General features: G+C 39.1%; 1 protein-coding gene across 1 annotated transcript in view; it reads left to right on the forward strand.

Annotated features, from left to right (window-relative positions):
• Nucleotides 1-13,727, forward strand: part of DROSHA (drosha ribonuclease III) — a 69,888-nt gene that overhangs the window by 26,675 nt on the left and 29,486 nt on the right. The window contains exons 13-15 of the mRNA XM_009486418.2: nucleotides 2,175-2,299; nucleotides 6,066-6,165; nucleotides 9,143-9,250. Of these exons, the coding sequence (XP_009484693.1) occupies nucleotides 2,175-2,299; nucleotides 6,066-6,165; nucleotides 9,143-9,250 (333 nt within the window). The remainder of the gene's footprint in view (nucleotides 1-2,174; nucleotides 2,300-6,065; nucleotides 6,166-9,142; nucleotides 9,251-13,727) is intronic.

A 13,727-nucleotide genomic window follows, 5' to 3' on the forward strand; every position in this document is an offset into this window, starting at 1 on the left:
ACACAGGGATAAAAATCTGGAAGAATGGCATCTAATTTGCTCGCGTCCTGTCTGCTGGTGTGCAATTTATACTGTATGTTTCTGTATGGTGCTGTTTGTTCATTTAACCTTCAGAAACAGCACCAGAGAGGAAGCTAGCGTTCACTGTGCTGAAGGAGAAAAAGCATAGCCTAGCTACTCCCCTCTCATAACCATCAGCAAAGGAACAATTGTGGTTAAGTCTTAAACAAGGAGTTCTTTTGTCCTGGTTGTTATCAGGCGTCTGTGAGCAGCTGTGTAACCTAATGACAAAACTCAAAGGCAGTGGCATATAAATAGTCTGGTTTTGAGTGATCCTGAGGCCACACGTTTTACACAGACCCTGCTGTAGGCATATTGAAAGCTTTTCTGCCTTTCACACTTTTGAGGATCAGATTACTTCTATTTAAGTGTCTAAAATGTGAAACATTTGAATAGAAAAATATTGTCTGTAATTTTTTAAAATATATTGATTATAATTGGTGTATTGAGTATAATTATTGTTTCATATTCTGTTAATCATATTTTGCCACCTTGGTTCTCAGAGGAGTTTTTGTGTAGCAAGGCTGCTTTTTTGAGGGGGGTGGGGATAGGAGAAGGTCCTCATTTTTAATGTTAAGAGAGGGGACAACCAACAAACAACATTTGTGAAGATAAAAACTTTTCAAATTGGCTTTGTGCAAACCCCGCAAAACCAGATAAACTTAAACTTCAGGACTTTAAGCTCTGGTTTAGAGAACAATATTCTGCCTGCTACAAATCCTCCCCATGTTTTTCATTAGATTTTGTTGTCCTAATCCCTTTTTATTGCTGTGGGGAAAACCTTTTCTCTTCTTCTTTCTTTTCGTTTCTTTTAAAACCTGGCAGCATGAGCTAACTAACTTAAAAATTTTTATTTTTGTCTTTTTTTGGCTGGGGAGATACAACTTTATGTTCAGTCATCACATCCAAAGGGAAGCTGATGTGCACTTTTCCTTTAGAAAATGTTTCTCTATCTGAATGTTGAAGTTTTAAGTAAGTTTTTGTTTTTCTAGAGTAGGTTGGAAATGTGGCCACCTGATGAGGCTTACCTTTATTTCTAGAATTGACTTTGCTTATCCATGCAGAAAATTATTCCTTTGAACAGTTCTACCAAGGTGGTTTGAAGGGTGAAAGCTTTGTTCTTGACACAGTTTTTATTGTTTTGTGAAGAGAATGGTGGGAGCTGTTTCTGTAACTCTGAAACTCATCTTTGAGAAATTCACAATGCTCAATTAGAAGTTTTGAGATGCAGGTAACTAGAAGTAATGCCCTTTTTCTGAAACCTTAGACAAGCAGAAAATATTGGCCTCATCCAGCTGATTGCAAAGTGGGGAGTAAGCAGGCACATAACAAAGCAGCTTGCCAGGTAATGGAGAAAATGTTTACTTGGAGACAAACTGAGCACCTTCAACTGAGTTTTTAAATATGTTAGATAAGCGATCAAGAGCTCTGTAAGCAGCATGTCTTCTACAGTGATGTGCAATTACTCATTTTCTGCATTTTTAGAGGTGAACAGAAAGTTGCCTCCTTCTACACTGTCCTTTTTAACTATAAAAAGAACTTCTGTTTTGAAGTGTAAAAAGGACAAAAGTCTCCTCATTATACAAGACTGTATTCTCATTGTACACATCAGCCTAGGAGCCTTTTCCAAGAGTAGCACGACAGATTTTTTTAATGCTGTTCAGTCGGTGTGATTGAATGGATCTAATAATGGGTTCACTTGCTTTGGAAAATCAGGAACAGAACTGCAATTAGAGAGGTAACCTGATCTTGGTGAACTGCTTAGGCATGTGGGAGCTTGGATGCCAGAACGCTAATCTTGATTTTGTTTCCAGTGTGATGTTCGACCAAAGAAAGTTGCTTTAAGTTCTCAGAAATAATCAAACTGTTAATTTCCTGACTTGTAAAATGAAAATAAAAATACTTCCTTTTTTTGCTGGGAGAGCTGCATCAATTAACTTTGTTTCAGTCATTGTCATTGCCAAATATTTATTATAATATTAATGATTAGTTTTATGTCTATTTTCATAAGCTTGGAATATTGCTGTTTCATGGTTCCTGGATTGTGTGAGCTAGAGGCAATAAATTTTCAATGGAGCTGTTGTCAATTAGGTGTATTTTGTTTTTTCTCCTAGAAACCCAGCTCAGTTCGTATTGATCAACTGGACCGCGAACAGTTCAATCCTGATGTAATTACTTTCCCCATTATTGTCCACTTCGGGATACGACCTGCTCAGCTCAGTTATGCTGGAGATCCTCAGTAAGATGCTTTTCCTTCCATCTTTCATTTAGAAACTCATTACTGTTCTCATTTGTGCCTTAAATAGGGCTTGTTTATGTGCTTAATTGAATCCAATATAAAGCTTGGTACTTGTGGCATTGGACGTTAGCTCTTGTAAATTAGAGAATACAAGGTATAACTTCTTTTTTTCTGGTTTTCTGGCATAATTCAGGTTCTGCTGAAGTAAAAGTGCATGCATATGCAGTATGAAATTTCTCAACCTGAGAACAGCTCTTCTAGGTCAGACAAAAGGTTCCTCAAGCTTCATGTTATTTCTCTGAGAGCCCAGCTGCAGGTTTTTAGAGAGAGAATAGTGTAACAGGAAGGCAGAAGGGGAGAAATACCAACCGAGGCTTCCAAAGGTGTGTAGCATATGGACTTCTGAGCTAGAGGATGTATTTAGATCATTTTGTTTAACAGCTGTGAATGGACCTCTCTTCTCTAAATTTCTCAAACCACTGAATCTTTGTATGCTACTGACAGGGAGAGGGTTCCAGGTAATCCCTTCCCCAGTACTATTGTGCATCAAATGAAAAAGGACTGATTTCTGTTTCAGAGCTGCTACTTGATCATTTAATTAGATGCTCTTCAGACCTTACATCTAATAATGAAGAATATAGCCATTTTCTGTTTGCTTTCTTCATGACGTTTATGTTTCTTTCACCCTGCTGTATCCTACTTAGTTGTCTCTTTCTATGCCTTGAAGGATCAAGTCTACATACTGTTTCCTAGCTTGGAAGCTGTTGTGTCCATGCTACTTTTCTCTGTACCTTTTACATCCTTACAGAGATTGGGAGGAACGTAGTGAGGGAGTGGAGAGGGAATCAGAACTTCAGGCAGAGCAAGAAATACTGTTTCACTGTGGATTCCTGCAGTGGCTTTTCTGGTTTCAGCTGGGATAGAGTTAATTTTCTTCCTAGTAGCTGGCATAGGGCTGCATTTTGGGTTTAGCATGAGAATAATGCTGATAACACACTGATGTTGTAGTTGTTGCTGAGTACTGCTTATGCTAGTCAAGGACTTTTCAGCTTCCCATGCTCTGCCAGGTGCACAAGAAACTGGGAGGGGGCACAGCCAGGACAGCTGATCCAAACTGCCCCAAGGGCTGTTCCATACCATATTGACATCATGCTCAGTATATAGACTGGGGGGAGTTGGCTGGGGGCAGCAATCGCTGCTCAGGAACTATCTGGGATCGGTCAGTGGGTGGTGAGCAATTGCATTGTGCATCGCTTGCTTTGTATGTTATTATTATTATTGTCATTACTATTTTACTTTATTTCAATTATTAAACTGTTCTTATCTCAACCCAGGAGTGTTTCTCAGTCTTACTCTTCTGATTCTCTCCCCCATCCCACTGGGGTAGGGGCAGTGAGCGAGCGGCTGCGTGGTGCTTAGCTGCTGGCTGGGGCTAAACCACATCAGTCCTTTTTGGTGCCCGACGTGGGGCATGAAGGGTTTGAGATAAAAGTGACTGCTGGATTTTGTTCACAATTCTTTTCTTAATTTCTGACAGTTTCAGGGAACTTTTCCAATGATTTGGAGATCTGTTTTCTGAATGGCGACAGACAATATAGAGCCCATCTCTTGTGCATGTATAGTTAAGGTTGTCTTTTTTCCTCATGCATTTTCCTCCAGTGTTTTTTAAGGACGTTGAATTTCACCTGCAGTTTTGAGGCCAAATCACTCATACGTGTATGTATGACAGACATTCTTCTACAACTCCTTGCTGAGAATTTTAGATTTAATATGGTGGGAAGTGGGAAGAGTGAGTGCTTATCCAGCTAATAACATATTTTCTTTTGGCTTTGAGCATGACTTTTAATCCTTCTCATCTTTTAGTTTTCTTATCCATAAAAAGAAAATAATTAGCCCAAAGAATATAAGAATCACCTCTATTTTGGTGCTGAATTTCTTAATATTTGTAAAGTTCTAGTATCTTGCATTGAAAACAGTATAAAGATACAAAAATTATTCTTCCCACACTTCTTAAATTTAACTTTTTTTAAAATTTCCATGGCTTTTTTTTTTTCCCCAGAGCTGCTTACAAAATTTAGGCATGCTTCTTTTTATCAAAGTAACAAAGCAGTTTTCTGAAAGACCTCTGTGGTGCCATCATAAATCTCAGGCTTAACTCTGGTGTATGTGTGAAATAGATAATGCCCAGGAAAGATTTTCCTCTAGTGTGTCTTTTCTTTATGAGGTTCTAGTACAGAGTTTTTGTTATTCTAATAACTGCAATAACAGAGCTTGTTCCACCCATATTAATATTAGGAGTAAAACGTATATTGTAGACCATAGTTTCGGGTTCTTGTTTTTGGGTTGAAACCTCTTCATGGCATTTGTTTGCTTTCTGGTTGGTTGATTTGGTCATTAACTCATTTTTCTTCTCTGGATGGGGATTTGTCAGAAATAGATGTGCTATTCTGCAGATTGCAAAAATGGGGAGAACAGAGCATATGAAAAATCTATGGATTGACCATTTCAGATGTGTTTATAGACTCAAAAAAAATCAGCATCTCTAGAGACAGAGAGTATACATTCAAGAATGCTGCAGAGAAATAGGTATGGAAAAAATGCCAATAGGAAAAGATCTGTTTGTGTGCCTATGAATGTGGGATGCTGAGAAGATTATGAAATAGTAAAAGAGCTGCTGCTTCATTTACTGCTGTGCCACTAGTGTGGTAACTTCCTACTAAAACCACTGCTCTACGTAGGTGCTGAGGAGGATCTTTTTTATAATGTAAATATAAAAGAAAATAAATTGCTTGGGTAAACTTCTCCCTCTGTCCTCTAATTCCCTGCTTCCTATTAAAAATCTGGTTCTATGGGTTTTCTTGAAAAAACTCTACAGAGGTGATACTATTTTGAAGGAAGCATTGTTTCCTAAGGACACAAGGTCCATGTCATGATTCCCTTGGTCACTTCTCCCATAGCAATTTTTGATCCTGTTGGTCAACTACAGCTGAATATAACGGTGGAATGTTGTCTACAAATGGAGTAAGTTCTTAAAGTTTTGTGAAAATCTGTGCTAGATCGCAGAGAGACTCCCACAGAGGAAAAAGTTCTGTTATTGAAGTTCATGTGTAATTAGACACCCCCAAAAAAAGGCTAGCTGGTTGGAGAAAACCAGAAACCTTAAGTATATGCCAACCACAGAGAAAACTTGACTTGCTGTTTCCATTCAGCACAAACCCATAGGGAATGAAACTTTTATTTCACTATTCACAGAATGACTTTGTGTTGCATATGACTTGTAGAGCTTTTCCTCATGTGCTTCACTGAAATGTTTCAGCCAGTGTAAGGACAGACACTTCTTGGGAAAGGTTGCTACTGCTTTTCAGTGAGTGATAGGTAAACTCTGTGGAGAAGAGGGAGTTTTCACCTCCCTGAATTGAGATGTCATGCTGCCGGCAAGTCTTTGAGCATGCAGAGGTGGCCCTTTGGAGAGGACGGGTGGGTATCTGGGAGTCCTTGTTTCTGCCCTGAGCTTTGCTGTTCACTCACGCTGAACGCTAATGCCTCCTCTCTGCTGCTGTGTCCACCCCGCTGGAAAAATTGCAGAGACACTGTCACCTCTCTTGGAAAATGCTTTGAGATTTTTTTTTCTGGAGGAGAAAGACGTTTGTAGACAATCTGCATGTATATGGGTGCATTATTAGGAGCTGGTGTGTTCAGAAGGACAAATGGTGAGAAACTTCTGTTGTATTGACCAAAATACTTGTTTTCTGGTTTTGTCCTTCAGATACCAAAAGCTGTGGAAGAGTTATGTGAAGCTGCGTCACCTGCTGGCTAACAGTCCCAAAGTCAAACAGGCTGATAAACAGAAATTATCACAAAGAGAGGTATGCTGGGCCTTCCTATAACTGGTAAATGAGCGCAGTAGTTCAGGGTGGAATAAAACCATGTGGTTGCCCTGATTATGGAAACAATAGAAATCATTCACAAAAGATTTTCTTTTCAGGCTGTTAACACTGATTTTATTTTTATCTTTGCTTGTTAGTGAATGGATTTTTTTTTTCCTTTTTTCAGCTGTCAAACTACTGCAAGTTTTTTACCCAGTTATAGAAATGTTCATTATTAACTTCTTTATAGCCATTGCCATTAATGGTTTCGAGAATTAGCATACAGAAGGACTTTTTATTTCAGAGTGCACTTTTAACTGGCTCAAAATTTTAAGCGTTTTTCTTCTGAGATAAATACTGCCACACTTGTGCATGGTTTTAAACTGTAATTTATTAGGCAGTCTTACTGACATTCCTTAAGATCTTTGAGTCGAAATCATCTAGTTGTTGTTATCTTCAGTAATCTTTAATGAGAAATGAGGTATTTGTTGAATTTTTGTCTTTTCTCTCTTTTTTTTCCCCCGAAGTGATGAGCAATAAGCATTTCCTAAGTGCAGATACTCAACCAATTGGGAATTAAAATCAGAAAAATAGTCACCTAAATATAGAGTAAAGCAGCCTGCTCTCAGGTATTTATTTTTTTAAGATCTTGGACTGAAGCTTTGAATTTGTCTGGTGCATGTCTACCAGGCACTCTTAATTGGACAACTTATGTAAAGAATACATAGAGGAGAAATTAACTTCTTTGGTACCAGATGGAATTTAATTAAGTGGTAGTATATTTTTATTTATTGATCAGAAACCATGATGATTCATAGAATCCTGAGTTGGAAAGGACCCGTGAGGGTCATTGACTCCAGTTCCCGAGTCTTTCCCAGTTTGCTAATTGTGTAGCTTTGGTTGCAGTAAATGTTTGATACATTTGACGCTGCACCTGATTTTTATTTTTACTCTAAAGCATACTTGCTTTGCATGAGCAAGGGTCGTAGTTAACACTTTATTGATGCTGATATTAAATAAGCCCTTAACTTCCTTACTTGTAAATGGAAGAAAACACAATGTTGTGACTTAACTGTGCTACAGTTGTAAGGAAAAAAAAATGTTGTCCCTATAGGAGATGATTTTGTTTGCTACAGCTTTCTACACTCAGATCAAGTAGAAGGGAAGACCATTGTTTTATGGGCATCCTTTCATTAGGGGCTAATGGATGACTTATTTGTAAAATTGTAGTGGATTGGATGTAAAGGGGTGATTCTGTTTTGCTTCAAAAGATTAAATACTCCTTTGGTATTTATCACTTACTGTGTGGTGCGCTGATTTTTGTTCCTAGACTGTATTATCTAGGATAATGGGTTTATCAAGTAGTTGTCTGCCATCTGAGAGGCATACAGGGCTGAAGCAGAAGCTTTATGTAAGGATAACCTATGCATTCTGCCAATGGATGCGTCAGTAACTTAGAAGGAGCTGTAGGGCTGCACCTGACTGGTACATGGGCTTTTAAAGATTATGAATCATGTATTATGAGTAATACTGGAGTGCTCCTGAGCCAGTCAGCCTGAAAGTACAGCTAGGTCTAGCAAACACTGTGGCACCCATCTCAGAAAACACCCAATGACACAGCCTTGAAATGCAAATTTTAGACTGCACAAGGGAGTGCAGTGCTTTAAGCATCTCTGTTCCCTCTGCCATCGGTCATTCGCTACTATGAGATTGTGTGATGTTGTTATTTGTGACAAGGTTGTGCCTGGGGGCTTTATTCCTCTAACCTAACTTGGAGCGTTTACAGCAGGTGCATACATTGGCACCTGAAGGCTCACTTTGAAGTCAGTGGAGAGCGAAATGCATTTTTTTTAAGCCATTTATCCCCCTTCATTGAATATAAAAGGAGCCAGGGCTAACTAGCCTCCTACCCTAGATGCCTCGGTATTGAGGTGTCTGAGGTGTGATGAATCTGCATCTGGATAGATGTGCCTCTTGGAACCACTCTGTGAGTCTCTGCAGAACAGAAGACAGAGCCCGTCCCTGCCCAGAGATGCTCACAGGCTTCAGATTGGAAACTGGAAAGAGATGGTTTTGAGCAAGTGCCCTGTGGTGAAAAGGAGGAGGAGAGGGAAGAGGGGTTGCGGCTTTGAAGAGTTTTGTGTTCTAAAGAAGGAAGGGTACTGAGGGAGTCTTTACCGTTAGTGCATGCTGTGTGAGGAGCTTGCATACCCTGGCATCTTTGTAGTATTGGAACCAGGAGATCCTGATCCAGGGTGATTTATTTTAGCTGGTTTTCTTTCATTCCATTTTTACAGAAAATATTTTCTTTTAATGATTCTGTCCCTTTCATAGTTTCTAGAGACAAACTGTTTGCACAACACCAAACAGCCAGTGGCCAAGGCAAAGCAGATTTTTTTTTTTTTTTAATTTTTTAATTGAAATAATATTGGTAGGTTTCATCATAATAGGCTCCAGGACTAGTGAATGCTGACCCTTTTCCCAGACTGGGAGTACTGACGATGTTGAACAGCAACTATCATGAAGTAGCCAAGACCGCAAAACAAAGCCTTTCTTTTACTTAGTCTGTTTTTTGCTCCTACTGAATGCTTCAAACCAGGAGTACTCATGGTGACTGACTTGAATGAAGAGGTGGTTTTGCACACACAGGGTAAAGAAGGTGCTTTCATTATAAGGACCTTAACTTGCTTACTTAGGTTATCATCTTGGATGTATGAGTTGGACTGGTCTGTTCTGTCATTTGCAGTAAAAAATATAGTCACCTCTGTTCTCTTCATATGCCAAAATCCTCTGTCTACACTGTGCTCCAGCATGTCCACCACAGTCTGTGGCTGGCAGTTACAAGATTTGGACTAGTCTTAGAAACCGCTCACCAAAAGCGAATCTTAAATGGGTATTGTGAACACACTCATGTGGGTATTGATACTGCTTTGTTGTAGAAAGTTCTTCACAGGAGCTCTGTTCTTTCCCTGTCTAGGAAGCACTGCAGAAAATTCGTCAGAAGAACACAATGAGACGTGAAGTGACCGTCGAGTTGAGTAGCCAGGGATTCTGGAAAACAGGGATACGCTCTGATGTCTGCCAGGTGACTAAACCACAGAGATGCCTGATGTATTTTCTTTCTTGATAGCTGCCATTTATCTCTTGCAAGGGTTTGTTGTGATTCTAGACTGAAGTACCAAATAGAAATTAATACCTTTGCCTCAATAAGATCTGCTGATTTAGGGAACTATTCTAGAGTCCTGTCCACCCTCTCCACACACACAAAAAGTTATTTTAAAATTTTAGTTTTCTTGTCACTGTTTGATTAGCACAAGGGAGAGGGTGTAGGAATGGTCAGCTTTGAGGCTGGAGGTTAGCCAAATATAGAGTCTAGTGTGGAACTCCAAGGGCTTCTTCATCCATCAATTGGGTGGTTTTTAGATATTTTTATTTTAATATATTTTTCTATTTAGATATTTTTTAAAAAAACAATTTTACAGTGAAGCATGAAGAAATATCTTTTTACTTGAAAGAAAAGAAAGAAGAAAACCCTACCGGAACTAACTTTTGGATTAAAACAGGTGACCCTCGGTAGGAAGATATCTTTCAGATACTCAGTTTCATACGCATGATGTCTCCAAGGTACAGATCTCTGCCAGATCCTATTCTGAAGCAGTTGACAGCCACCAGCTTTGTGATATCATAAAAATAAGTGCAATTTTTATATAATATTGTAGTAGTAAAATTCAAGTAGTTATAACAGCCAAATAAATATACTAGAGGTATACTTGCATCGTTTTTTAGCTGTTGTTTTGGAGATGTTGTTCAAGAATTAAATGCTTACAATTTAATATTAACTTAACAGTATGAAGTATAAACTTTGGGGGTTGCTAGGCAAAGGTATAAGTAGAAATCCCGTTGTTATCTTAGAAGTCTGGGAAGGCCAAAGGGGAAATTCTAACAGCAGAGAAATGCTAATAACTAAAATCGCTTTTCTTCTGTCTGAAACATTTCTTGTGATTCTGCTATTGCTTCTGAAGTTGAAGAAGGAGAATAGTGGAACACCATCTTCTCACATAGCTGAGGAAAATTACAGCCCTTTTCTGATTTTTTTTATTGTGAACTGTATCTATTTTTACAGGTTAAGTAAACAGTGTAAATTTCTAATTTAGGAGCTTTGAAACAGTTCTGTGTTACAATATTTTCTGTGATTCATCTCTTAATGTCTTGGATATTCCTGCTTCATTTTGTTGTTGAAGGACAGCAAAACACTGAAGAATGATAAAAGTAAAGTTATTTCATGTTTTTGTGCCCATCTGGAGCCGTAACATCTAAATCAGCCAGTTCTGGTATGAAGGTCCTTTGATTTGATTTCTTTGAGAGGCCAGGAGTAGGCAAACTGTATGCCTGCAAAATGAAAGATTGCTGCTGTGGCTACATGCTTTTTCCCAGATTAAAGAAGACTAAAACTAAATATACATAAATCAACTCTGTGGGCAGAGCTAAAGTGCAGTGATTTAAAATTAATGCTTTTAAAAGCATTGCCGTTCAGAAGATTGAATATCTTTTAAGTCACTCTGATAACTTAATAGTTGCTCTAAGGTCCATGTAGCAGTAATGACACTGGTCTTTGCAGTCTCAGAAATGAACTGTTTGGAGGGGGTGCAAAAAGGTGAGTGAAATGTTCCAAAAATGTAAAATGGCTGTTTTCTGCGCAGCTCACTTGAAGTTATTCAGTAGATGAAGTGCACTACTTAACCACTAAGCTGGGCAGCACTTACTGTGCTGTCCGGCAGGATGGGGCCATGCTGAGAAGATACCACCCCACACACACACTGCCCCACATCACTGCCTGTATTGTTGCTGGTGTGCCCTCAACAGCTGTGTTAAGTGTTCGGGGTGAGGAGAGAAATGATGCATTTTAAAATATTTCAGCTCACCTGGTCCTTCTTAGTAGCTTCAGGTCAGGAGCATCTGCTGGCCTAGGGGATGGTGGCACTAGCCTGGGCACCTGAGAGAGTCCCTGCCTTGCCATGCTAGCTGCAGCAAGAAAAGAACAAGAAGCATAGTTAAAATCATACATATTTAAAAACAAAAAAAGAAGTTACTTGTATGTGTATAACCAGATGCAAGTACCAAGGTTACGGGATAACTCCTGTGGCCATATGGTTTCAGGAGGCTTTTGTTTTTTAATCAGTAGCCATTCTTTAGCCTAATACAATTTTTAAAGCGTGTATTTCGTTTTCTTATAAAGAGATAAATACATAAAACATCAGAAACATCAAATAGGTATAATCCAACATGACACACATTACTTGAATCAATCAAGTATTTAGTGTCATTTAGGACTCTGCCTAGTGCAGTGGAACATGCAGGCAGGGAAGCAGAGTTGTCCCGTGAAACAAGTTTTGGGTTTTTTTGTTTTGGTTTGTTTTTTTGGTAATGAATTTCTTCTATGAAGGAAGACATAGGAAGCACACCTGTACAGTTTATATGGAGATAAGAGGGGTGTTCCCCTAGCTTGTAAATTACTCTAAGAAAACTATAAATGAGTGACATGGTAACAAAATAAAATTTCACTTGCACTTAGTTTGCTTGGAATGGTTTTGCATTTTTCTGCCGTTCAGCGATCCAGAGCGTCTTTTTCTTGCTGTTCACTAGTTACTTCCCTCTGGTGGAAAAGGACCTGGGGGTGTTGGTCGACAGCCGGCTGAACATGAGCCAGCAGTGTGCCCAGGTGGCCAAGGTGGCCAACAGCATCCTGGCTTGTGTCAGGAATGGTGTGGCCAGCAGGAGCAGGGAGGTGATTGTGCCCCTGTGCTCGGCGCTGGTGAGGCTGCACCTGGAATACTGTGTCCAGTTTTGGGCCCCTCAATGCAAGAAAGACATTGAGGTGCTGGAGCGTGTTCAGAGAAGGGCAACGAAGCTGGTGAAGGGTCTGGAGCACAGGCCTTATGAGGAGCGGCTGAGGGAACTGGGGTTGTTTAGCCTGGAGAAGAGGAGGCTGAGGGGAGACCTTATCGCTCTCTACAACTACCTGAAAGGAGGTTGTAGTGAGGTGGGTGTTGGTCTCTTCTCCCAAGTAGTTAGCAATAGGACGAGAGGAAATGGGCTTAAGCTGCGCCAGGGGAGGTTTAGGTTGGAAATTAGGAAAAATTTCTTTACAGAAAGGGTGGTCAAGCATTGGAACAGGCTGCCCAGGGAAGTGCTCTCTGAGTCCCATCCCTGGAGGTATTTAAAAGATGTGTAGATGTGGTGCTTAAGGACGTGGTTTAGTGGTGGACTTGGCAGTGTTAGGTTTACAGTTGGACTCGATGATCTTACAGGTCTTTTCCAACCTAAATTATTCTATGATTACCTTCCAGCTCTATGTTCAGTTCTCAAGAATTTCAGTCTTTTACTTAAACAGAAAATGCCGCTATTGGTTATTCTTAATTTCTCAATCTTTTAACATTCACCAGTTTGTATTTTCTGCTGTTCTTTCTTTAATGACATGCAGAAGTCCATAACATCATTTATTCTGTAAATTATACATTATCTGCTTTGTATGCTTGTTTTTCTTGCAACTCTCCACACTATATGCTCATCTTCTGTAATCATACACATTCCTCTTTCTGAAATTAATAGTGATAGCATGCAGATTTTGTTTCCCTTAACACGTCATTCTTTTGAATATATTCATGTCATGTCACTAATAGGAATGATTAGAACTGAAATTTTATCAGTGTCACAAAAATGGTCACATGCATAAAATTCTTGAAATACTGACATTTCTCCTGTAGCTCTTATTTTTCACTGTTATGCAAGATTTTTTATGTTGATATACTTGCTGTACTACTGTACTGATAAACTGTACTACTTGCTTATTTCAACCCAGATCCATCCAAAGTCAATATTAGTGTAGAATCCCTGCTTTACAATACTGAAAGAGGGAGACTTCCGTTGTTACAAGTTAAATTTTTACTGAAATTTTCCCCAACAGAAAACCACTGTTTCCTAGATGATCAAACAGCAAACTTTCTGATACTTTTTAGCACATTAAGCCAGAAAATGCCAGACTACAGCATTTCAAAAAGTCCTTAATTCTTCCTCAGAAGGAAATGAACCGAGGCACTAATAACTGGACTTGAAAATCAAGTAGCTACTCTTGTTTGGTGAAAGCTGGTTAAAGTGGTATAAAGTGCTTCTTCCCTAATGTTATGAGGCAGAGGGGAAATGGTCTTTCTTCATCTTTGGTACTAACCTAAAACTGCAGGGTGTTAAATGAGAAGGTACAAACGTATCGCATCATATTCAGTCACAGCTTATTGAAATTTGATGTTACTGGTGACCAGACATTTTTTTTAACCTCATTCAAAATACTTAAGTAGAAGACTGGTTTTATGTATTTATTTATTTAGTCTGGGTGGGGCTGTGTTCCCACTGTGATTATGCAGATGGACAAATCTCATTTAATTAAGTGCTCTGATGATGAAGTTTGGGAAACCATGATTTTTTTTTTTCTCATTTAAACCAAAACAGTAAAACTCAATGTTGTGACAAATGGAAAGTGTTTGTATTTATAGCTTAGTCCTCTGAGT

Source organism: Pelecanus crispus, chromosome 2 (genome assembly GCF_030463565.1).
Source record: "Pelecanus crispus isolate bPelCri1 chromosome 2, bPelCri1.pri, whole genome shotgun sequence".
Lineage (NCBI taxonomy): Eukaryota > Metazoa > Chordata > Aves > Pelecaniformes > Pelecanidae > Pelecanus > Pelecanus crispus.